General features: G+C 38.7%; 1 protein-coding gene across 10 annotated transcripts in view; it reads left to right on the top strand.

Annotated features, from left to right (window-relative positions):
* The window catches only part of CACNB2 (calcium voltage-gated channel auxiliary subunit beta 2), a 374,689-nt gene that overhangs the window by 181,204 nt on the left and 166,520 nt on the right, over window positions 1-26,965 (top strand). Inside the window, exon 1 of one of the 10 annotated variants that reach the window (XM_038529972.1) lies at window positions 10,645-10,900. The exons of 8 other annotated variants lie outside the window; for them this stretch is intronic. In XM_038529972.1, coding sequence (XP_038385900.1) covers window positions 10,850-10,900 — 51 coding nt within the window. In that variant the 5' untranslated portion in view covers window positions 10,645-10,849. Of the gene's footprint in view, window positions 1-10,644; window positions 10,901-10,944; window positions 10,972-26,965 lie in introns of those variants that run through there. One more of the 10 variants, XM_038529974.1, reaches the window with a different exon arrangement.

Raw genomic sequence — 26,965 nt, 5'->3', positions numbered from 1 at the left:
GACATTTGGGACTCAATGACATGAATCACAATCGGGGATGAAACGAGCCCCAGGGCTCATTTGGAGATTTGTAGTGTACGATTTCATTGGATAGAGAATAAAGAGACAGTTTTAAAATGTCACATTTATTTTTGGGATATCTCCAGTTTTTCATCTGATGCTCAGAGAATTAGTTTTGACCTCGAAGATCTTCTGAAATGGTCTCTGGGTCCTCAGACCACACCTTGAGAACCACCAACCTAAGGAATGCACACAGTAAAAGTAGTTCGGATTGCAAATCCACAGATGTATTTCCCACGTTCTCTTGGGCTAGAACTACCCACTCTGTCCTTCACTTGTGAGAATTTTATTTTTATGTCTGTTTCCCTAATCCTTTCTTCACTTAGCTGTGGTACACAAATCATTCAGCTTGTGCATGTTCTGGGCCAGGTAGGAATAAACATTCTTGATGTGGATTCACAACCATACTGCAAAAAAAGAATAATAAACCCTCAGAAAGTTTCCCCCAAATAAAATGCTAAGCAGGTTTTAATCTCATTTGAAAACATGAATAAGGGTTCCACTTGTCATATATTCCAAAATTCCTCAAAAAAATTATTCTCATAAAAGCAAATGATGAAACATGCCTCCATTGTTTTAAAAAATGTGGTTTTGAATATATGGTTTTGTTAGGATTGGTACTCCTCAATCATTCCATAATAAAAATAGGGGTGTGGGGGAGATATATGCTTTAAAAATGGGTCCGTGTTGGGATCCCTGGGTGGCCCAGTGGTTTAATGCCTGCCTTCGGCCCGGGGTGTGGTCCTGGAGTCCCAGAATCAAATCCAATGTCGGGCTCCCTGCGTGGAGCCTACTTCTCCCTCTGCCTGTGTCTCTGCCTCTCTCTCTCTCTCTCTCTCTCTCTTTCTTCTTTCATGAATAAATAAAATCTTTTTAAAAATAAATAAAAAAGTAAAATAAAAATGGGTCCGTGTTTGTAGTAAAAATCAAGGAGTAAACATTTACATCTTTGAGATTTAGACTAAATTTACATCTAGAAAAATCATTTCACTGCTTCATCGGAGGAATTAGTAAAACGAAATCACATAGTAAGAGCCATTCCATTTGAGCTCATGATCTTATTTTTAGCAGTCCTGTATGCTTTTCTGTATCCCTAATTCAGTTTCCCTCCTGTCTATTATTAATCTATTTTTTATCTACTTAAGTTTATTCTATTGTACTGATTTATAAATTCATGTTTTTAAAACTGAGACATTCATTGTAGATTAGGAAAATGGTTGCTAGGGCTAGGTGGTGGGGGAAAATGGGGGAACATAGTAAAAGGGTACAGAGTTAGCTATAGGATAAGTAAGCTCCTGGTGACTACAGCTGACAACATGAGGTGTTCCCACACACACTACAAGAAGGTAGCACGTGAGATGATGAATGTGTTAATTAACCAACTAGATGGCAGGGATCCTTTCACTATGTACATGTATATATCAAACCACCACAATGTACGCTTTAGGTACCTTACAATTTTATATGTCAGTTATATCTGACTAAAGCTGGAATCTTAAGAAGACAAATAAGTCCTAAAAATCATACTCATTATTAAATACTTAGAATGTCTGGCAGAAAAAAAAAAAAAAACGGAAAAAAAAGAATGTCTGGCAGACTTTATTTAGGTATATATTATATGTGAGCAATTTGCAAATGCATCAAGATATCAGATATAGTCCTAGGACTCACTACATCAACAAGCTTTAGTTTGAAGAAGAATGGGGTGAAAATTTGATTAACCAAGCAAGTGCCAATTATTTTGATCAATTTTTTTTAACCTAAATCAGTTGTGAATCTCCTAGAGATGATAAGTGGAAGCTCTAACTGGTTGAGACTATTGTATAAAGTCCCTTCCTCCAGCATGTCTAATGGAATAGCAATCTTAGAACTGTTAGTGGGAGGTCTAGACTAAGTCTTTAGCCTTTCTTTAGAGTAACAGTTGAACAACCTCTCTTCACTTTGGAAGCTTCGGAGGCTTCAGGCAAATCCAGGTAACTCAGCCAGTTAGTTAATGGCAGCAGAGTTGGAACTAACTCAGTTCTACTGTCTCTGGGTCTAGTGTACTTTCCACTTTATTGAATGTACTTCCAGGTTTTACTAGATCGTGGACCAGACCGTATTCCTCCAAAAGCAATAAGAGAGCCATGTTCATGGCAGTCACATTACAGCTGAAACTAGCTTGGTGGACAAGCCACAGGTCCTGTGCTTATTCTATTGGCAAGGCAAATATGATCTAGAAATCGATACACTGGGTGTATCTTCAACTATTGCTATAAGCTGTAGAGAAAATCCAGCCAGGTCATGTGACAGAGAGTAGTTCCACCTTGGTCCTAGAGCTCAGGGCTTCTTTGAGGAGATGAGTTTACTAAATAATGTCAGAAGGTGGCAGCCCTGTATGTGTCCACGGGGAAAGCATTCCAACTGGATAGAAGAGCAGATGCAGATCCCTGACACCAGAATGCGTGCGGTGCAGTCTGGGGACATCAGGAAGGCCACTGTGGCTTCAGCTGTGGCGCCGATGGGCAGAGTGAGGGGAGATGAGGTTGGAAACATGGCCAGGAGCCAGTTCTCACCAGCCCTGCACATGGCTTATTTCAGCTGCAGTGAGAAACAATTAGAAGATTTTAAGCAGTGGAACGATTGAAATGAATTCATCCTTTAAAAAAGACTACTTTGGGTGTGCCTGGGTGGCTTAGTTGGTTAAGCATCCAACTCTTGGTTTTGGCTCAGGTCATGATCTCAGGGTTGTGGCATCAAGCCCCACGGCAGACTCCATGCTCAGTGCAGAGTCTGCTTGTCCCTCTCCCTCTGCTCCTCCCCACCGCTCGTGAGCTCTTGCACTCTCTCTTGCTCTCTCTCTCTCTCTCAAATAAATAAATGAATAAAATCTTTAAAAAGAAAAGAAAAGAAAACTTTGGCTGTCTATGGAGATGGGACAGCAGCCATGAGAACTAGAAGCTATTGCTGGGCCCGGGTGGCTCAGTGGTTTAGCACCACCTTCAGCCCAGGGTGTGGTCCTGGAGACCCGGGATCGAGTCCCACATCGAGCTCCCATGTGGAGCCTGCTTCTCCCTCTGCCTGTGTCTCTGCCTCTCTCTGTGTGTCTCTCATGAATAAGTAAAATATTTTTTAAAAAACTAGAGGCTATTGCTAAGCAGGTCATAAGGGAGGTGACAAAGGTTGGCTCGAGTGGACAGGACCTGCCAATGAGTTTTTGGTCTGGTCACAGGAGGACAGTGGTGCTATGCACTACAGTGTATAAGATTGGGCTGGGGGGCAGGCGGGAGAATCAATAGTTCCTTTGGAGGCAGATATGTTTGAGAATCCTATTGGAAGTTCATGGGGAGGTGTCAAGTTGGAGTTACATGCAAGAGCCTAGAACCCAAAGACCTGGGATATTTAAGACCACCTCACAGAAACCTCAACACAGGTGAGAAGTGAAAATTTCAGGAGGAAAACCCTGAAGATGGCAGATAGAGCAGGGCTGGGAGAAGAGGATTAAGAAATGGGGTGTGTGTGTCAGGGGCGAGGGTATCTCAAAAACACAATGCAAACCCAGCACTTGATGTACCCCCCTTAATCCTCAGCACACACCTCATACTGCATAATTCAGTGGCAGCTGTTTTAAAGGGAAATATTGAACCATTAAATAGGGCACATTGAATTACACAGGTTCCTTCAATTACTATAGAAAGTAATCAGCAATTTTTCTTATAGATTGCTCTGGAAAGACATTTAATGATAAGGAAAGAGAGGTTTATTATGTTAAATGCAGGTTGCAAGTACCAAAAAATTATAAACTATGGCTCTTGGGGTCAGGGTTACAATAGAACAGATCCATGGGGGAACAAAGAGGCCACAGGAGTCCCACAAAGCAACCTCTCCTCCTTTTATTTTTCATAGAATAGTCTGAAGTAGCAGCTTTGAGGTAGGTTAAATTTACCGTGACTCTTTATTAATAACAATACTCAAGGATATTTTCAAGTATATCTTAGCCAATAATGTGGAAAAGCAAGCGGTGGGGAAGAGAGTCCCTTTCGGTTCTTGTAGTTGGTTAGTTGTGATATGTTTGGAAATTAGGACATTGTCTCCAAAAGGAAGTTGTTTGGCCAATGTAAGTTTCTAACTAATGGCAAAGTGCATAATATGTTGTGTTGTTTTTTTTTTTAAGATTTTATTCATTTACTCATGAGAGAGACAGAGAGAGACAGAGACAGAGACACAGGCAGAGGGAGAAGCAGGCTCCATGCAGGAAGCCCGAAGCAGGACTCGATCCAGGGACTCCAGGATCATGCCCTGAGCCAAAGGCAGCTGCTTAACCGCTGAGCCACCCAGGCATCCCTGTTGTGTATGTGTGTGGTTTTTTTAAGGACAGCTTTTTATCAAGGAGGGAAGAAGGGCAAAAAGCTAGCTGAGTTCCATCCACTGCTAAATTTTTCATGAAATAAAAAGAAGGGAGCTTCCTTTATTTGAGTGGCTCTGATTTAAATGAAGATCCTCCCCTCATCTGTAGCTAGATGAATTAGGGCCAGAGTTGATAACAGACTCTTTATGGGAATAAAATGTGAGGAAAGAGATTTAACAGTATAACCATTTGGGTCAAATAGTACAGATGCAGGAAAAAATTGCTTTGTTTTTTTCTCATATTCTTCTGAACCAGTAGAAATTTGTTGGAATTTGTTGTCACATGAAATTTTTAAAAAATGAATTCATTAGCGAAAACAATATTAGGTGGAAAGAAAATACAATTATAAATGTGACTATTTTCATTATGTGTTTTGTTTTTTCTATGACATTTGGAATTGTTTGCTATTTTTATTTCTTGAGAAAAACAATGTGTTTGGCTGTTATTTACCAAAAACACATGTGAGGCTTAGAGTGTACACACACGTTAGAGTTTTGTTTTGTTATCATGATTCACTGTCTGGCTAATGCACGCCATAATTATCCATATTTGTACACATATCGTGGCCTTTTATAATCAAAGACGACACTATTGATGACATGAGCTCTAAATTGGGGTGTGATCAAGGGAGTTTTTTTCACAATCCTTGCCCATTAGATAAACAGTCTGGCCTTTGAAGTCTGGAGTGGCCACTCAAAATATGTGATCTCCAAAATTTTGCCTTTTTTTTTTTTTTGGTCTCCTGGCAACACAACATTATTTATACTTCGGCCACCACCATCCAGAAAGGTCTGCTGCTGTTTTAAAGTTTAAAACAACAAATGGGAACGTTGTCTCAGATTGAGGATTCAGTACTGCCGAAGCTGTCTTCCCTGCCTTCTGTTTATGTAGACAGATAATAACAATTCTGAATACAAATATAGCAAAATAAAGAGAACCCTTCTCTCGGCAGATTGGTGAGCATGCTTCTTTAGTTATAAAAATAGCACTCGAGGAGTTCTCTGGTTCTAATGGCAATTTCATTAAGCCTTTTTCAGTTTAGCAAAGACAACTTGGGGGATGGTAAGGGGTGTGTAGATGGGAATTGGAAACAAGCTAAAGCAAAAGTTTAGTGGTGTGAATGCCAGTAGGGACTGCAGAAACCTCTGGTCCTTCCATCTGAAACCTGATGCCAAGCTAGGCCATGGTCTCTGGGCTTCTCCTGTAGAAAATCACAGAATAACCAGGCACTTGGCCGAGCTCCCAGGGGCTGCCTCTGAGCCGTTCCCAATTCACAGCAGGTTGGCTTCTCCTGTCCCTGCCCTTTGCCTCTTCAACCCTCTATCCCACTTTGAGGCAACCTGGAGTAGATCTAGATGTGGTTTGAATTTCACAGGCAGTCATCTTGGTTTATAATTTAAAGTACTTCACATTGATAGCACCACTATAAAGGGTACCTTCAGGTTTCTCAACCTCAGCACTATGGACATATTGAGCTGGAAAATTCTTTCTGGTGGGAGATGGGGGCTGTGCATTATAGGATATTTAGCAGCGTCCTTGGCTTCTACCCACTAGATGCCAGTAAACCACCCATCCATCCCAATGTGGCAATCAAAAATGTCCCTAGACGTTGCTAAATGTCCCCTCAGGGCAAAATCATTCCCAGCTGAGAACCACCCAGTTATAGCAAAGAAAATTAACATTTATTTGTCATCTCTGATGTGCCAGATGTGTGCTAGATGTTTCATGCAATCCTGACAATTCTCTTGAAGTCATCTCCCCTTTTCACAGATTAGGAACCTGAGGGATAGCAAAGATAAGTGTTGCTATTTGTTTTGTTTTGTTCTAGTTTTTGTTTTTCCAGTGCTTAATAATGAAAATACATTATAAAACCAGGGAAATTATTTTATATGTAGAAAAAACAGAAAATGTCATTTTTAACATTTTTATTCTAGACTATGAGTGTATTTTAGACATGCTCTAAATTATAAACACTTGGCTTGAAAATATGCCAAATGTATGAAAAACCAAAAATTCACTACTGGAGGGGCACTTGGGTGGCTCATTTGGTTAAGCATCCTGCTCTTGGTTTCAGCTCAGGATCATGGGATTGAGCCCCATGTAGTACTGTGCACTCAGCGAGGAGTCTGCTTGAATATTCTGTCCCTCAGCTTCTCCCCCACTTGCTCTCTCTGTTTCTCTCAGATAAATAAGTTTTTAAAAAAGAATCATGGCACACCTGGGTGCCTCAGTTTGTTGGACTCTTCGTTTTGCCTCAGGTCATGATCTTGGGGTCGTGGGATCAAGCCCTGTGTTGGGCTCCACACTCATTGTAGAGTCTGCTTGAGATTCTCTCTCTCTCCCTCTGCTGCTACCACCACACTCATTCATGCTCTCTCTCTTTCTCTGTAGAATAAACAAATAAAATCTTTGGGGGAAAAAATTATCACTACTGGATACTGACTTACCCACCTAAGTTAAGATTGCCTTCCCTTTTCTACCTTTTAACACTGGAAAGTGACCAAGTTGTCTTGGATTTGTTATTTCTTGTGGTTTCCGGCATGATACACTGATCTAAAATCCTGCATGGATTTCTGTTATCACCTTCCTTGCTTATACTCTCAATAGTCTATTTGTCTGTGATACCTACACCTCTTATATCTTCTCTCTTTTTCTCTTTGTCTTCCCAGAGTCATCAGAAAAATATTCCTCAGTCCCATTTGAAGGGAAGAAAAAAATCCTATTTGATGTGTGAAAAAAATGCTATCCCAGGAATATACTGTTGTTTAGTGTTAAAGAATATATAGGACCTTGGAAAGGCACTGAAATTGCCTTCTAGAATTTCCGTTCTCCTCCTCCTCCTTTTCAAACCCTAGTTGATTTTTTGCTTACCTGAAACCCGCATTAATTTCTGACATTTTTCTATTGTAAGTATATTTTAGTGGCATCATATATTAATATGAGCTAGACTTGGAAAGCTCACAATCATATGTCATTGTCAGAAACCTTGAAAACTGATGGTCAAGTATAATTTTTCAAAAATTTCAGAACGTTTATCTTAAATGTACAATGAATATGTGTCAAAGATTTTTTTCTAATTCATCAAGAAAACTAGCAAGATGGTAAAACTAGTTTAAAAGATTAAGGAAGGGATGCCTGGGTGGCTCAGTGGTTGAGCATCTGCCTTTGGCTCAAGTTGTGATCCCAGGGTTCTGAGATCAAGTCTTGCAGCCGGCTTCCCATGGGGAGCCTGCTTCTCCCTCTACCTATGTCTCTGCCTCTCTCTCTGTATCTCTCATGAATAAATAAATAAAATCTAAAAAAAAAAAAAAAAAAAAAAAAAGATTATGGAAGAGGAGTGCCTGGGTGGTTCAATTGGTTAAGCATCTGCTTTCGACTTGGGTCATGATCCCAGGGTCCTGGGATCAAGCCCAGCATCAGGCTCCCTGCTCAGTGGGAGCCTGCTTCTCCTTCTCCCTCTGCCTGCTTCTCCCCCTGCTTGTGCTCTCTCTCTCTCTCTTTGTCAAATGAAAAAATAAAATCTTTAAAGAAAAAGATTACAGGAGAGATGTATTTATTTATACTCATTGAAAGGAAGATACCGGGCTAAGATTTCTTACAATACATACAGAACTGGTTACTGTTGTACAGGACAATAAAACAGTCATTTGGGGGTTATCTTTTATACAGATGGAAATCATTAGCATTTTTACTGGATGAATTTGTTTCTACTGGTCAAATTCACTGGCATTTCTATCAACTTTCTACAAATTAGTATTTACCCTCAAAATATATAAAATATCCTAATCCAAAGTAAATAGTGAGTTAAACGAAGGTTTCTAATTTCCCTAGAAAATTAGATAATCCTTGGTTGTCAGTTAGACATTTAAAACTTTTGGGGGGTTGAAAAAATAATATAAACCTACCATAAAAAGTTTGAAAATACTAATCTTTTTATGTTTTGTTTTCTTAAGAGAGAGAGAGAGCACAAGTCAGGGGAGGGGCAGAGAAAGAAAGAGAAAATCTTAAGCGGAGCCTGATTTGGGGGCTTGATCTGAGGACCCAAAGATCATAACCTGAACCAAAATTAAAAGTCAGATGTTCAACTGAGTGAGCCATCCAGGCACTCCAAAATACTGAATTTTTTAAAAGAAGGAAAAAAAACCCTACCCTTAACCCACTACCCAAATGCAACCATGATAATTAGAATTCATGTTTCCTTACAAGTTTTTAACCGTGGAGTCATTATTATGAAAAGAAAAAAATTGATAGGCTATTCTTTTTCTTTGACTTACTCTCATATATCATATGTATTTTGTTATATAATGAAAGTGTCCTATAAACATTTTATTGTCTATATAGTGATTTGGCATTTTTGTATTCCATTTTCCACTATTTTTTCTAATTCTAAAATTATTTCTTTTATGAATAAGTAATGCATTTATATGAAGTTTTCAGAGTTACAGAAAATACATAAAAAATAATACAGTGGCCAATGGTGGAGGTGCAGCTGAGTTTAAGAAATAAAATATCACTAACAGAGTTACCCCACCCTCCATTAATTCTTCCAGATGTACTCCTATCCAGATGTAACCACTCTCCTGCATTTAGTACTTTTTCATATTTATTTGTATTCTTTTACTACCTACAGGAAGTGTATAGCATTTTTGCCTATTTTCAAACTTCATACAAATCATATTATAGGTTCTTAAGGTATAAAGGTTTTACAACTTGCTTTTTTCTATGGACATATTTGTGGGGATTTAATCCATGTAGTTACTTAGAGACCATTCACTCTCCTTGCTGTAGTGTCTCAAACCTTGTTGAGCCACTCTCCTGTTGATACACATTGAATTTGTTACCAGGCTTTTACTAAAATCCCCAGTGTTGCTAGGGACATTCTGTGCATACGCCTCCCTATGTGCTTGTGTGAGGGATGATGGCAATCCGAGAGCATGGTCATTAACAACTTCACTGCCTTCGCCTTTTGCAAAATCTCTAACTTGGCTGTACCAATTTACACTCCCACTAACAACATCTGAAAGTCTGGCTGCTTTCCATCAGGGGTTGGCAAACCTTTTCTGTAAAAGACCAGATCAGAAATATTTAAGCCTTGCTAAGCGACGTGGTCTATCTCATAACTACTCAACCCTGTGACTGTAATGCAAAAACAGCCATAAACCATATGTATATGAATGAACGTGACTGTGTTTGCTTAAACCTTTGCTTGGGGACACTGAAATTTAAATTTCATCTAATTTTCAGTGTCACAAGATACAGTCTTCTTGATTTTTTTTCCAGTCATTTTAAAATGTAACATTCTTAGCTTGGAGGTGATGGGTAATGGGTAGCTGGTTAGTTTTGGCCTTCAGCCAGAGTATGCCAACCCTTGCTTGACATCCTCACCAAGATCTGGTATTTCAAATACATTAAAATATTTTGACCCTAATGACTGTGAAATGGTAAACTGTGATTTTCATTTGTATTCCTGACCAGTAGTGAAGTCAAGTATTTTTCATGTGTCTTGGCTGCTAGAATTTTCTCTTCTGTGGTTTTATTTATTCATTTTTCTTTGCCATATTCTTTTATGTTGTGGGACTTTTATTTATTGGCTTTTGGGAGTCCTTTCTGTCTTCGGGATAGTAATCCTTTGTTACATGCTTTGCAAACATGTTCTTAGAGTATCGTGGTTTTTGCTCCATTTTTTAAAATTGTCTTTTGATGAAAAGACGTTTTCAGTTGAAATGAAATTGAATTTCTCCAAGCGATATTTATGTGGCTGTGTGGAGAAAAAAAAAATGTGTTTCTCATGCACTTGGAGAATGTGAAAGGTGACCACAAAAGAAAGATATCACTTTCTTGTATGCGAAGGAGGAAATATTTCTTCATCGGATGTGAGCGAAAGAATGTTCTCACTTTTGTTCCAGGCTTTTTTTTCTTTTTCCCCCAGTCTGATCGTTTTCTTGAACCCCTGACGGCTTGGCCAGTTGTGCAATCTGTTGTCCTATAGTAGAGAGAGTATGCTTAGCGCGGCCGCAGCCAGTGCCGCCTGGAAGGCCTGCATCTGACATTGATGAAATGTTGCTGGGCTTTCACAAGTGTGCAGGCTTTGCTCCTGCAAAGCCAGCTGACGTAACTGGCAGTAGAAAAAGCCCCTCCCACTTGTGTTTGTTAATTGACTTTGATGAGCTTGTCTGCGAGGCCTAAGTGGTTCCAGAACCGTTATAATCGGAAGAACTTTGAGAAAGTCACACTGGCTGGCTAAGACTGCACACCTCGAGCCAGCCAAGGACGAGGAAGGCAGTTGCTATGCTGGTCAGCAAAGCAAGACTTGGCTGCCTTGAGCTGTTTTATTGAGTTCTTGCCCCCGTGAAGCACATTCCTGCTCTCTGGAGAGCTGGGTCCACTTGGAATTGGGCTGGCATGCTGGACAGACGCCTCATGTCTCCTCAGACTAAGTGCATCATTCCTGGGGTAAGCGCGCGGGCAGGGAGGCAGGCCAGATGCACCGGTGTGGTCTCCAGAAGACGGGCATGTCCTTTATTGTGAGTGAGCTCAAGCGAAATCGCGTCAGTTGCTTCTCTTCTTCTTCTTCTTCTTCTGCAAGTTTTCCTTATCTTGCCAGAAATGTCATTTGCAGTGTTATGATGTCAGTGCTCAGGTGGTTTGAGCAGGGAAAGCGCTAACTCTGGTTTGAAACTGGTATGTGATTGAGATCAGTTTAGTAGCTTGGGGGGGCGGGTAGAGAGTGGGGGAGAGACTGGGAGACACTGGAGAGTGGAAATGCTTTTTCCAGCTGTAGACAGTCACTTGTTGCATTTGCACATCGTACTGACAGCCTAGCCACTGAGCTGCTTTATTACACCCCCCCAGGCCTTTCTGTGTAAATCAAGATGATTTGACTTCCTGCATGGCTGCAAATCCAGATTTCATTGCTTGTTTGTCACCTCAAAAATTTGTGAGTTTAATGAAATACAGGAATGAAAGGCTAATGTTTAAAATACTTGATCAACAGGGCTCTACCTCACAAAGATGGGATGTTTGGGTCTTTAGATAGCGAATGGAACTTTGAAAGTAGAGATCCCCTCATTATTGGTGCCCTCCTAGGGAAGGCTTCAGAACAAATAATTGTTCTAGAACTCATAGATGAAACTAAATAAAAATAAAATCTAAAAAAAAAAAGCCTAAAGTAAAAATCCTAAGGTTACAAATATCTGTGCTAATAGGACACGAAAATACCTTTTTTAAAATCAGTAAAATACAGCTTGCCTAGAAATGTTTTCCAAGGTACCTCTTCTGTTTCCAGTTCCAAGCCTCACTAAGTTCATCTAATGAAGGAAAAATAATTCTTGCTGAGAAATACCTGCGTGTGGTAATCATCTATTCCGTGTTTTATGCGACAAAACTGTGAGATGTGTCTCTTAATCTATGTGATCCTTCATGATACGTTATTGTATCTCATCTAAAATTTTCTAAGCACACCTTTTCCCTTGCTCACCTTTGTCTGCTTTAAAGTTTATATTTCTATAGGCTGGCAATATGCAAACTAATTCTAAATGATTTCTAGGTAGTTGATAGTTCACGCAAGTATCTGAGCTTTTCAGATGCCACTCACTTTTAATTTCGAAATTATTCAATACCTGTTTGTTCTGAGGGATATCTGGAATCATCCTTTCCTGTAAACCTGCCTGCTTTCTAAGAATGTAATCACACACAAAATAGCTGTTATGGTTGTTTCTGCAGAGGAATTCTTTCGTGAATTAGGAAAATGTATAATCCTGAACCCAAATTGCTAAATATCCCAAACTGCCAGATACATTACAGTGGTCATTTTAAATATTTTCAGCAGTGAAATTGGGCTGAAAAATGTCACAGTTATTTAATGGGGATGTCTATCTAGATGACTTCAAAATGGTTGAATGATTATCGTACAGTTAATTTCAGTTCTACGAAAGATTATGGGGAATCTGCATGGGGACATTTTATCCTTTTAAACTACTTCCTCTCCTCCGATCCTAGATTTTTGTTTCCTGTGACCTAATCACTTCTCATTTGAACTTATACCAGTGTTTGAATTAGGCTGATAAATACATGGATTTTTGGCCTTAAGAGTTAATGTTTAAAATAAGTATTTATAAAGACAATTCTCTTTCCATTTAACACCATCAGTCATCCTCAAAATTCCCCAATGATGGCAGAAACTATTATTTCAATTTGGACAATAATATAAATGGAGATAATTTTTTAAATCCATATATGTGTAGATAATTTTAAAAATACATGAGTTTGTGTATGTATATGTGTTATGGAGTAACTTTTTAGGATACTGAATAAGCTATATGACCCTGATTTTTGTTCTAATCAAGTATGATTTCAGCTCTTACAGCAGTTATACTTTAAAGTCACTGAAGATCCCCAATGTGTAAAAACCCATGTAGAAACCATACATTTGTTTCCTGTCCTGAATTAAAATGAAATTAATAAACCAGTAAAATTTGATATTGATAATTACTTTTTCACTGGCAAGGTCAAAAAAATGTCTCTGACTAGTGTTAAGTGCATTTGTTTTCTTTTTATGAATTCTGCTGTTGCATTGTTAAGCTTCTTGAATATTCTTTATGACTGAAACTACGTGCTATAATTCTTAGACCAAGGTAGGGACTCCCTCTATGTCCTTGCCTCCCTTCCTTACAACAAAAATGATCTCTCAGACTTGTGCAGGCTTTTCTGTTTCTTTAGCACATTACCCACAATTTCAGTGTTTTCTTTTTTTTTTTTAAGATTTTATTTATTTATTCATAGAGACAGAGAGAGAGGCAGAGAGAGAAGCAGGCATCATACAGAGAGCCCGACGTGGGATTCGATCCAGGGCCTCCAGGATCACGTCCCGGGCTGCAGGCGGCACTAAACCGCTTTGCCACCGGGGCTGCCCAATTTCAGTGTTTTCTGACTGGTTTAGAGCAAGCATTTAGATATAGTCACACTTAACTTTGAATATTAGGCCATTACCTTCATGATTGCTGTGCGATTGGCAGATTTGGATCATCTCTGAATTGTAACGTTAAGAAGAGTAATATCTGCATTTCAAGTGTTTGTGAGAATTTTTCTTAACAATCCCAGTGCATATAGACTGCTTAGTGCAGACCCTTTGGTTATTAAGGGAATGCACATTCCTGTCTACAGTTTCTGCAGTGGCTAATAATGCAAGAACTTGGCTCTGGGACCCCAAACCGTGATATCTAGGAGAGACAGCAAGGGAAATTTATGAGCTGTTTATGATTTGCATACTGGAAGAAGGAGAGATTAAAATAAATAACAGTCCTGTGAAGTGGGACTCCTAATTGGATATCTGTGGACCCGGGATCAGAGGGCTGGGAGAAGGCAAGTGGAAACCCTCTGGAAATGATATGCAAATATTTGAGTCTGTATACAGTCTCATTTTCTAGCTTTAGTATATTCTCACTGTGGCCCTCAACTCCCAAATGGCGAAGCACCAGAGCTCCTGAATGACAATAAGCCCGAAAGAACAAAAAAGATGGAGGTTAAATATTCTAAGAAGTTTAATGATCTTTGAAGTATTATTCTTTCTTTCTCTTCACCTTTATGTTGCTAAAGCAGTTTAGAAAGGGAAAAACAAGAGAAGTTGATATGTGTCTGTGTGTTCTGTAGGGGAGGAGAACTTTCCCTTTCTTCCCTTCTGGGTTCTTTGGCTGGTCTCATAATTAAATTGACATGAAACAGATGAACAGGAAAGAAAAAAAAAACAAATTTAATTTTGTACATACGGGAACCCATAAAAATATGAGACTCAAAGAAATGACCAAAGCAGGCAGCCTTTATGCCTTTTAGAAAAAGAAACAATACAGTTGTGAGGAATTGACAAAACAGGGGTTTGGGATTAAAGTAGCAAATTAGTGAAGAAGTAACAAGATTTTGTTCATACAGCATTTTTGGCTTTGAATCCCCCCCTCTGGTGGTGAGGATGCTTTCTACCCTCCTGGCGCAAGGAGGGTGTCTTCAGATGGGAGATTTATTTCCTGCTCTCAGGGGAAAAAGGAGGTTCAGAGTGTCCTTCTTGTACCAGCTGTTTCTTGAGTAACTTTAATTCAAAATAATGAATATGGCAAAGTGGCATATTTTGGGGTGGGGTGTTTTTTCTGCTCTACAGGCCCACCTTTAAAATCTCCAGGAAGTTTCACAATTCAGAAGTTGCAATGGTAGATTGCTCCAGTATCTTACTGAATTAGTCTTACTCTTGAAAATAAATCAGTTAAAAAAATTTTAATGCAAGTATAGATGACATACAATATTATGTTAGTTTTAAGAATTCAATATCGTGGTTTGACATCCATGTACACTGTGAAATGTTCACCATAGTAAGTCTAGTTACCCCTGTCACCATACGAAGTTGTTATAATGTTATTGACCATATTCCCAATGCTATACTTCACATCTCCATGACTTCTTTATTTTATAACTGGAATATTGATTCTCTTAATCCTCTTCATCTATTTTGACCATCGTCCCACCCCTCTCCTCTGGCAACCACCAGTTTGTTCTCTGTATCAATGAGTCTATCTCTGGTTTTGTTTGTTTATTTATTTTGTTTTTTAGAATCCACATATAAGTGAAATCTTATGGTATTTGTCTTTCTCTATTTGACTTATTTCACTTAGCATAATACTCCATTCATCTATTGATAGACACTTAGATTACCATATCTTGGCTATTGTAAATAAGACTGCATGAACATAGGGGCAGATATATCCTTTTGAATTAGTGTTTTCATTTTCTTTGGATAAATATTACTCAGAAATAGAATTGCTGGATTGTATGGTATTTCTATTTTCCATTTTTTGAGGACCTCCATACAGTTTTCCATAGTGAATGTACCAATTTACATTCCTACCAGCAGTGTACAAGGTTTCTATTTTCCCCACATCCTTGCCAATACTTGTTATTTCTTGTCTTTTTAATACTAGCCATATTGACCAGTATGTGAGGTGATATCTCATTGTAGTTTTCATTTGCATTTACCTGATAGTAGTGATGTTGAGCATCTTTTCATGTATCTATTGTCTGTCTGCATGTCTACTCTGAAAAATATCTATTCAAGTCCTCTGTCCATTTTTGAATGAGATTGTTTTATGGTGTTGAGTTGTATGATTTAAAAAATATATATTTTGGGGGATCCCTGGGTGGCGCAGCGGTTTGGCGCCTGCCTTTGGCCCAGGGTGCGATCCTGGAAACCCGGGATCGAATCCCACGTCGGGCTCCCGGTGCATGGAGCCTGCCTCTCCCTCTGCCTGTGTCTCTGCCTCTCTCCCTTTCTCTCTCTGTGACTGTCATAAATTAAAAAAAAAAAAAAAAAAAAAAAAAAAAAAAAATATATATATATATATATATATATATTGGTTACTAACCCCTTATCAGATATATCATTTGCAAATATCTTCCTATTCAGTAAGTGACCCTTTCATTTTGTTGATGATTTCACAGTTAGGTAGTTGATAGGAGGCATTTCTAATGGAAACAAAATAAAAATAAGGGTTAATGATTAGAGCAAATTATAAATCCAGTCTAAATTCTGCAGGCCATTGGTCAGGATCTCTAGATTGAACTCAAAGCATTTTCAAATAAATTGAGGGCAAGTAGTAGCAATCTAACAGATTTCCTGGCTTGCAGTATGAATGTCTCTGGTGATCTTCGTGAGTAGCCTCACAGCAATGGGCACAAAGATTGTTGACACATGAGCTGTGGTGGTGATTTCCCTGAAGTGCATATCAAGTTGTCTAACATTAGTCTGCATGGCTTTGGAAAAAGAGTTTTCATTCCTAGTGATTTCAAGTCAGACAGTGGGAGAAAATTGGAAATTTTGGAAAATTGAAAATTGCTTATTTTGGAACATTAGAGCAGATATTAAAGAAAATTGGAAGAATCCAGCTCCAGTTGGTTTACAGGTAGAAAACATAACATTCAAAAGCAATTAACAGGACTGGAATCTAGTAATCCCAAAGGGTTTATTTATAGTTTTCCAATGAAACAAAAATTTTTTTCTGAGACTAATTTGTTTGCAAAATAAGTCTAGTCCCATTAAACTTGTCCTGATTATTTATATAAGTGCAACAAGAGTAGTAATTGACCACATGGACTTTTCAAAGTTTGTTTTGCTGAAACATTTTATTTATTTGTTTGTTTATTTATTTGAGGGAGAGCATGAGCAGGGGGAGGGGCAGAAGGGATAGGAAGAGAGAATCCACAGGGAGATCAGGTAGGGAGAAAGAGTAATTGTTTCATATTTGTTAATAGGTAGACTTTACCAAATTGCTCTAGGTCATAGGTGGAGGGGGAGGGGCGGGGGGAGGGGGAAAGAAAAAATTTTCCTTAAATCTTGAGAAATAAAACATCAAAGAACCAGCAGTATTTCAAACAAAAAGTCATGAAAATTGTAATCATCTTCATCAGTTCATTTAGCCCCATGTAATTAATTCTTGTTCTGCTTGAATTCAGTTTATCCGTTAGTTCTAGAAATTCTTACCCAGTTCAGTGATATGATCTTAAAGTTATCAGAAACCTCTGTTCTAGGGTATTTGTCAGAGTCCTTTCCCTGAATCTCTCTGAAGATGAAACATATTTGCAAAACCATCAGAGTTAAGTAATAACTTGTGTAAATGACAAAAGACTTAAAAATGATGGTGGTTAAAGATCTGATGAGAGTTCATTATAATGCAATTGACAAGGGAATTTGGTTCTTTCTGTAACATATATTTTAAAATAATTACTAGAATTATGACTGATAGCATTATACCAGGACACATCAGATTTTTAGGAATTTCATAGAATTTCTAGAAAACTTATATTAATAATTTTAACATATATATTTCCTAAATAAAGTTTAGCATCACTTCTTATTTGACATTTTAACATATCAAATAAGCTTAATTAGTATAATATCTTTTTATAAGGGGTGGGGAATCAATCTTCTGAGATATTCTAGGGATCCTCTAGAAAATCCCAAATTTAGTTTGAGGTCAAAAAGACTTCATTTAGAATTTGATTTGGGAAGCTTGTTCGAAAATGTCAAAAGGTGGACAGCCTGGGTGGCTCAGCGGTTCAGCGCCACCTTCAGCCGGTCGTGATCCTAGAGTCCTGGGATGGAGTCCCATGTCAGGGTCCCTGATGGAGCCTGCTTCTCCCTCTGCCTGTGTCTCTGCCTCTCTCTGTCTCTCTCTGCATCTCTCATGAATAAATAAATAAAATCTTTTAAAAAAATGTCAAAAGGTTTTGGGCACTTAACTAATTAGGGTTATGGAACATTACAAAATTTAAGACTTAATTAGCTATTGACAAAAGATTATAAAACAAATACAGAAGGTTACACAGTTGTGAGCAACACTTAGCTTATTTAATATTGAGAAGATTCAGTATTCTTAAGTAATCAAAAACCTGATTAAAACAAAATGGAGATCAGGAAATTATTTTGTAAGACACAAAATCTTTGCTTTCTAAGAAGATTACTTAAAAGGGTAAAGAAAAATCTTTCACAGTCTCTTATAATAAGCAGCAGACCAGTCGTCCAACAAAACTTTGTCCCTTTTGCAAATGAAAGAAAATTAAGGTTTAGTTTTACATAAGCACTCTATTAAAGCTTATTTTTAAAACCTCTATGTTAAGAAATAAATAAATAAATAAAATCTCTATATTAATAATTCAACTTTAGCCACTTGATTACACAAACTAAAATTCTTTCTCTCTCTCCTTCTTTCTCTTTCCAACTGCCTATTTCCATTTAGTTTCTTCTTTGTTTCCCTTTTTCTCATTCTGAAATAACCAAAAGACAAAATTGTTGTCTTCCCTCTTAACAAAAATGCATGTGTATACTTGATACTTTTTCTTGCCCCAAGATATTTTGCACTTTTCTTGCATAAAGATTTGTTTTCTTTATTATTTCTACTCTATTTACTCTATTTCTATTTTAATTATACTTATTAGAATTCATTCTTAACTCTTGGAAACCATAATTTCTAAAAAAAAAAAAAACTAAGAAATAATTGCTAACTGTATGTCATATCAGCTTACTTTAGATTGACAAACTAATGAATACATTTTATAATTCCTAGAGATATAGGCTTCCTCATATTTTAATTTTTCAGTGTGGTACAAGACATGTTTACTAATAGACTCAAATATCTTTAGTTCTTTATCTAAATATCTTTAAGCCAAAATTAGGTAAAACTTAGGTTTGGGTAATTAATGTTTCAGTGTTCTGTCTTATTTAGAAATAATCTTACAAATACAGTAAGTCAATTGTTTAGGATGAGAGCTCACTAAAAGCAATTCTTTTCCCCAAATATAGACATTTTTTCCAAATCAGAGATCCTTCATGTGGCCATTGATCAGTAGGATCTTATATTAATCTCAATAGTGACACAAACCAATAAGCCATAAGGCTTAACCACAGATACAGGAGGTGTCCCAACAGAGAATGCAAAAGGTACAGCCCTTACAAGACCCAGAAAATTCACGCCCAGTGTTAGCCTAAGAAAGCAGAGACCCTCGTTATCATAGGCGGTAACAATGACGTAGTGAATACGGTGCCTACGGTGCCTCTGCTTTTCCCTGTCCCCAGTCAGAGACGTGCTCATCTGTGTCACCAGGCAGGTGCTACTGGGATGGGACTTTTCTAGCACTAACAAGTCCATGAAGGTAGTAATGACAAAGCCCCTTTAAGGACTGGGACCCTTAATGACAAATTCCCCTGAGAGCTTGCATGGAAGACAAAGAGAATGGTGCTTGTGATGACTTCACATCTCAGAATCCCATTCTATTTGACTGGCACCCAAAATGCACGTTGGTACATGTACCTTGTGGCTGATGGGGACCAGAGAGGATATCCTCAATGGTTATAGCCCAAGCTCTCAGGCCCTAGAACAAGACAAAAGGAAAACCTCATCCAGTTTTTACCTAGGGGGACCCATAGCAAAGTTGGCCTAGACAGACCAACTGGTCTGGTGAGAACCATGAGCTTACCAGTTGGTAATGCCAACTCAAACAACAGGCTTATAAGATCTAGGCCTGCCTTCTCCCCTCTGCTTTTCTTCCTTATTACAGATGCCATAAAAGACAGAGACAAAAGAAAATCATGACCATTTCTGGGAGGAATCCATAGAAAATAAGGATACTTATAATAAACCTTTCCAGAAAGGAACTAGGGACCTTTCATTTTCTCCTGCTAATCTAAACTTAGAAAAAGAAAAGGACTCTCACTACTTTTGTTCCCAAGAGACCCGGTAGGCCGTGACCTGGGAGAGTGACATGGTTAGAGTTTTACCTTCCGCTGGCTCTTGCAGGGGTTCTAGGGTCTGGCCGCTGCAGAAACCCTGGAGCGAGCAGTGTCCAGCCAGGGGATAACCCCCACTTTGGGCCCCAAAATGATATTGGAGAAGAATTTCCATTATTGCCTTCTAGGTTCTTCGGCTGGTCTAATAAATAAATTGAACTAAGATAGATGAACAAGAGAAAAGCAAATTCAATTTCCCATGTATGGGAGCCCATAAAAATAGGAGACTCATCATGACCAAAGCAGACAGGCTTTATGCCTTTTATGCCAAGAAGCAATAAATTTGTGAAAAAATTGGCAAAACAGTGCATCCCGGGTGGCTCAGCAGTTTAGCGCCACCTTCAGCCCAGGGCCTGATCCTGGAGACCAGGGATCAAATCCCACATCGGGCTCCCTGCATGGAGCCTGCCTCTCCCTCTGCCTGTGTCTCTGCATCTCTGTGTGTGTGTGTGTGTGTGTGTGTGTGTGTGTGTGTGTCTCGTGAGTAAATAAAATAAAATCTTTAAAAAAAATTTTAAAAGAATTGGCAAAACAAAGAAGTTTGGGCAAATCAGTGAAGAAGTAGCAAGGCCTCCAATTCCCTACCTCTGGCCATAAGGATGCCTTCTACCCTCCTGGTAAACTGAGAGCGTCTTCATGTGGGAGACTTATTACCTGCCTTCTGGGAGACAGAGGAGCATCAGAGTGTCCTTCCTGCACAAGCTATTCCTTAAGTAACTTCAATTCAAAATAAGCATTATTCTGAAGGTGCCATACTTTGGGGTGGCATATTCTGCTCTCCTTCAATTCCCATATGTCATAAAACAAATAATGGTCTAAAGCTACAGGTGCTGCTGCATCATTTTTCAGGTATAACTCGTACTTAAATGGAATTCTAATGTTAAAAAGCCCTGGTAGCTAATACGCGTATTTTAAAGGGGATACTTTAAAGAATGATCACAGGGATGCTGGCTTTATCCCCAGGACATGTCAGAATGTTTGATTTCACCTTGCCCCATAAAACAGTCGGTTCATAAAAAAGACAATTTTGCACAACCCGACAAGAGTTGCCAAAATATTTTTATTGTTAAAATGGAAAAAACTCGAAAGAGAGCTTTACACATCAAGTAATTAATGAAAAGTGATTAGCATTAACTATATAAGAAATATTATAACAATATAAAGTATAAATATATATAAGTATTATAACAATATAAGAAATATTATGATGCTCCTGGGTGACTCAGTTGGTTGGGCATCCTACTCTTGATTTTGGCTCAGGTTGTGATCTCAGGGTCCTGAGATCCAGCCCTAGGTGGGGCTCCATGCTCAGTGGGGAGTCAGCTCGAGATTCTCTCTCTCCCTCTCCCTACCTCACACTCTCTCTTCCTAAAATACATAAAAAATATAAGAAATATTAAAGAAAATGTGTGTATAGGAACACCACTGCCTCATCTCTTTAGGTCAAATATTTTTGCTCTGGCAAATTATATCCCAGTCCTTTTCTGTAAGCTTACATGGTCTTATGGCTGCAACTATCACATACAGACTATTCTGGAGTCTGCCTTTTTCTTTCAGCTGTATTTTGAGATCACTTTGAAATCATAGCATAATATAGTATTGTGCAGATTTCCCATAGTTTGTCTAAATAAGATGGTCATTTATTTGTTGGAATTTTCATGCATTTTATAATTTTGTTTTTATAGATAAATCTGTAATAACACTTTTGAGCATATGGTTTTGGCTCTGTTAAATAACATCCTTGAGATAAAATCTCAGATGTGGAATTATTTGCACAGTGAGTGGGTTTGAATGTTCTTACGTCTCTGGCTTTGCTTTCCATACGTCTTTTCAAAATGATTATACCAGTTGCCACTGCCAACATAAGATGAATACCATACTAATTTCATAACAATGCACCCCGCATTAGGTATTAATAATTTCTTTAAAATGTAAAAAATTACACAATAATGCTTTAATTTCTATTCAGTAGACTATTAGCAAAGGTGAGTTTTAACTGAATGTTTTTTATATTGTTTGGATCTCTGTGTAAATATGCTAATAGGTTTCCCAGGAATTAGATTCTTTTTTTTGGTTTTAAATATTTTTATTTATTTATTTAACAGAGAGATAGAGAGATCCAGAGACCACAAGCAGGAGGAGCATCAGACAGAGAGAGGGAGAAGCAGGCTTCCTGCCAAGTAGGGAGCCTGATGCTGGGCATAATTAATCCCAGGACCCTGGGAACATGACCTGAGCCAGAGGCAGACGCTTAACTGACTGAGCCACCCAGGTGCCCCCAGGGATTAGATTCTAATGTTATTTTTATTTGTTAGATATTAACAGAATTACAAAATAAACTATTAGTGTTTTCCCTTGTCCAGTCCCAGCCATCAAAATATTTCCTTTTACATTTAGATTGTAGCACCCTGCTGATTTCACTAAAGGGTAGTCTAGTGTGAGATAATAGCATATTGGGTTTGATTAAAATCAACACTAAACTAGTCAAAAGATTAAGTCTTAATTTTGGAAAGTAAAACAAAAAGCTTCAACTTTGTTTAGATATCTAACTTACTGTGTGCAGAGAGCTAATGGCTCTCCACAAAATAAGAAAAAGACCACATCTGACTCAAGCTGTAGTTAATACGAGCAGCATATGGTCTCACCTTTAGATTCATAGATTTTGCACTGCTGAAGACAGCACAAGCCACTAAGTCATCAGGTTGTTGATTCAGGGCTGTCAGAGCTCAGAAAGGACTTCCCATGGGGCTTCCCATTCAGTGGTTGTTCGGGGTTGAAGGGGGACTTGTCTCCCTAATTCTTCCCATAGAGTTGGAGAAGTAGAACTTCCTATACTTTTTCTTGGCAAAGGACCTGCTATCATTTTGACTTTAACATTTGGTAACTTTACAAACAGTACTTACTTGTCTTTCAACCTTGGTCCAATGATACAACCAATTATTTTGGTGAGTGGCATTGTAGGTGTCAGAAAAGAGAAAAATCTGACCCCAGATATCATACCTGAGATCCTTGTCTGTGCTGCCAACACATAAACTAGATCTACTACAGTCCTAAAGGTTCCACAGCCTCTGCCACAGACGCCCTTTATACAAAGTCTGGTTTATACCGTCCTGGGCCTCCTTGTCTTCTTAGTCACAGACAACAGAAAATGGCCTTGATTGGAGAATATGATAGGATTTGAGAACATGGTAAGACAGACAGAGCTCACTGCACTGAAAGAAGAATGAGATTTTTTTTTCTTGGTTCTACCTCTTGCGTCTTCATTTGGAAGCAAATCAGTTAACATCTTCAGGTTTGTTTTATCACCTATAAAATGAAAGTAATAATTCTTATCTCTGCATTCCTCCATGTGGGAGGCTGTAAAGGCCCAGGGGGGTGATGCAGAGTACTTAAAACATCTCAGAATAGCTGTTTCTAGTTTTGTCTTCCTTTTGAAGCCCTAATAATTGCTTGAAGAATGTACCTTCAATATGAGTGTGTATAAAAGCAAGTAATCTCACCTCACATCATATTCCCCTATTTCTTCTTCTTTTCTTTTTTCTTTCTTTTCTTTTTTGAGCCTCTCTTGGCTTGGCCTCAGCACATATATTATTGTAGCATGAAACCTGATGAGCCTGTGGTCCTCCCCCTGCTGGGTCCAGGTTTATGACCATTTTCATGACTTTGTTTAATAAGGTTTAGTGTTCAATAAAAACACATGCTTGGAAATCTTTCAAGGCCAAGTGCCACATCAGCGGGTTTTGTGAATCATTCACAGCTCTGCTTCCAAGGCTTTTACAGTGGGCTTTCATGGTAGACTGTGAATAATTAATGCTAATTGATGTTTGGGTGGTTTTTTTTTTTTTAAAAAAAAAGCCTCTGTACATGCACTCAAATAGAACCATATGAAAAAGAAGTCACGCTATTGCCAAAAATATTAATCACCTACATATGACATGTATTGAGTGCTACCCAGGGGAAATTAAATGAGACATCTATTGTTGAAGATATTACCATTGATTCAGATAATGTTAACAAGATAAAAAATATATGTATGCACCTGTGCAAATACTGTAACATAAAGAGCCACGAATCTCTCTGCTATAGACAGAATAAATATTTAGAGAATTCTCAGGGTAAAAGATCGGTTGAAAGTGCGGAAGTTGTGAAATTGAATCAAATTTCACAAATTACAAATTTGATCCAATTTCACAACAGGCAAAGGATGAGTTTCTGAACAGTCTCCTTAATATGATTGAGTCAGTGTACCTATGTTTTCTGCTGTGGAGATCCGAGATAGTTATGGGGCTGAATTGGAGCTCAGTAAATGTTTATATTTTAAAGAGCTTGCCAACCTGTCTTCTCTTCTTTCTGTTTCGCATGGAAGATAGGAATTCAAAGCCCATTGTAGAAGATGTGATAGGACATGGGGTTCCCATGAGAACTGGCACGTGAATGCTTCAGTCTAACTCTAGAGAGATGTGATGTTGCAGCGAGGACAGCTAATTGGTGGAGATGTTGAAAGTTGTTTAAAGAGAGCCCAAAAAACAGTTATTCCTGAGCTCCAGACTAATAAAACTACCTTAGTTAATAAGAGATAGTTTGTGTGAATAATAAAGGGTCCCCACTGCTGATGTAGTATCTGTTTTGGGGTTGAAAAAAATATGTATTTGTCTAATTTCTACAGCTGAGTGAGACCACCTGCCTTCTCTGGGACTGTGTTTCCTTCTCACGGTGCAAACCTAGCATTCGTCTTGGCATTAAAACCAAAGGCATTAGGCTAAGTGAAATAAGCCAGCCAGGAGATGGCAAATGCTGTATGTTTTACTTATATGAGATACCTAGAGCAGGTAAACTCATAGAGCCAGAAGGTAGAACTATGGTTGCTGGGAGCTGAGGGGAGTGGGGGGGAAGAGGGGGGCATGCTTAATGGGGCAGGGTTGTAGTCTGAGATGATGGAAAGTTCTGGAGATAGAAAAAGGTGATGGTTGCACAACAATGTGAAGATAATTAATGCCATTGAACTGGCCACTTCAAAATGGCTAAAATGGTAAATTTTATGCTGTATTCATTTTACCACAATTTTTAAAATGCAAGTAAAAGGGCACCTGGGTGGCTCAGTCAGTTGGGTTTCCACCTAGGTCATAATCTCAGGGTCAAGAGATCAAGCCCCACCTCTGGCTCCCTGTTTGTATGGCAGAGTCTGCTTGGGAATACTTTCTCTCTCTTCCTCTGCCCCTCCCCCTGCTCAAGTGCTCGCTTGCTCTCTCTCTCTCTCTCTAAAACAATAAATTAAAGTAAAATAAAATAAATAAAATAGGGGCACCTGGGTGGCTCAGTGGTTGAACATCTGTCTTCGGCTCAGGTTCATGATCCTGGGGTCCTGGGATCGAGTCCCGCATCAGGATCAGTCCCACATCAGTTCCGCAAGGAGCCTGCTTCTCCCTCTGCCTGTGTCTCTGCCTCTCTCTCTCTGTGTCTCTCATGAATAAACAGATAAAATGTTTTAAAAATAAATTAAAATAAATGCAGTTTTGTTTTGTTTTGTTTTTTAAAAGCTTATGGTAAGCCTATATATTGAACGAGGCCCAGTGCTTTGTATTGTCTTACTTAGTCCTTCCAGCAACCCAGTGAAGTGGACACAGGATCATCTCTACAAATGAGGCATCTGGGCACATTCATCTCAAGTCAAGGGCTACGCAGGTGCCAGCGGCAGAGGCAGGGAGTGCAGGTCAGGGAGCAGCTTCTCACGGGCCAGCGCAAACCTACCTGCACACAGCTTCTTTTTTCTTTTTTTCTTTTTTTTTTTTCCTTCTGTTTACTGTGGTCTTACTGGCCTGGCCACTACTGCTATGGAATCTCCTTAAGGAATGGGGACCTGAGTTCAGGAGGCTCCTCCTGGACCCCTGAGTCCTGGATGTGTAGCAGCAGCAGGTGAGGCCACCTCCAGGAGCCAACCCCGCTCTCCTCTCTTAGAGTTCATGAAAATCACCCGGCAGGCCTGCAACCTCATGCTCTGAAAATCATCTTAATCCTCTCTAAATGAACCACTTTCATTCACATTTTTTTTTTTAAATCTTCCAGAACGGTCCATTAGAAATAAAAAATGAGCTGTTTTTCCCTTATTATGTCCCAGCTACTTCTCAGAAAAACAAGAGCAGACTCATTCCCACAGGGAATGTATGTAAAAACCAAGCAAAGATAATTTCATAAAGACTATGTTTATACCATTTTTTTTCTTTTACTCTTTCTTCTTGCTGGAATCTGTGTTTATAATCAGATTTCACTAAGATTTTTATTGTTGTTGTTTGTTTATTTTAAGGTTATTTTGTTTAGTTTTCATGTTTGTTTCACACTTATAGGCTTTGGACCCAGAATATTCTGTATTCCATCGTCCTGGTGAATTGCAGATTAGAAGACAATTCTGGGATAACTTATTTTATAAAACAAGGAAGAAGGTGTTTTGGGAACTGGGCTAAGACTTCTTTTTCTGATTCTGGTGACCATTGCCTCTTTCCATCCTTTTACCTCTGTTTTCAACTGGGTGAAATGATGAACCTAAAGATACTTGCTACATCCAAAAATTTCAGTATCCTTCAAAATCTTGTTGGGAACACATGCTATTCCAATGTTCCCGGTTTCTACCTTTTTCTTTTTACCATGGGAAACCAGCTGGTCTGTACCAACTGAGAGAAATTATTTCCACCCCAGGACATTTGCATAATTTCCTCCCTGCCCTTAATCTGGAACAAAGGAAACAAAATAAGAGGCCAACACAATGAATTAAATCAAGTTCTTAACTATGGAATTAGGAAACTTTGCAACATAATTTAAGATCCCATGCTTGTGTTTCTTTTCAAAGTTGTAGAGTCTATTCAGAGCTTTTTCCTGATTAGTTCATCAGTTCAGTAAGTCGAAATGCTGGCAGTTTTTGCAAAGCTAAGAAAAATAATTATGACACTTAAAATACAAATATAGACGTGCAGAATTTCAAATCCTCCATCGTCTTGCTGCTTTCTCCAGGCCATTTCAGTTTTTCCTAATAAGGACGTTTGACCAGCTTGCAGGGCTCCTGACAGATGATGTTTCTACAGGACTGTTTTTTTCTGTGCATCACTGCAGTGCCTGCGCAGAGCAAGCTAGATGGGCCTTATTCACCAAAGGCCTATTCCACCTAAGAGTACATTTTAGCACCCAAGTCAGCCTCATTATAGTTCACT

The sequence above is a fragment of the Canis lupus genome, chromosome 2 (assembly GCF_011100685.1).
Source record: "Canis lupus familiaris isolate Mischka breed German Shepherd chromosome 2, alternate assembly UU_Cfam_GSD_1.0, whole genome shotgun sequence".
NCBI classification, from domain to species: Eukaryota; Metazoa; Chordata; class Mammalia; order Carnivora; family Canidae; genus Canis; species Canis lupus.
The sequence above is the reverse complement of the archived record's forward strand: the minus strand, read 5'-3'. Positions and strand labels throughout refer to the sequence as shown.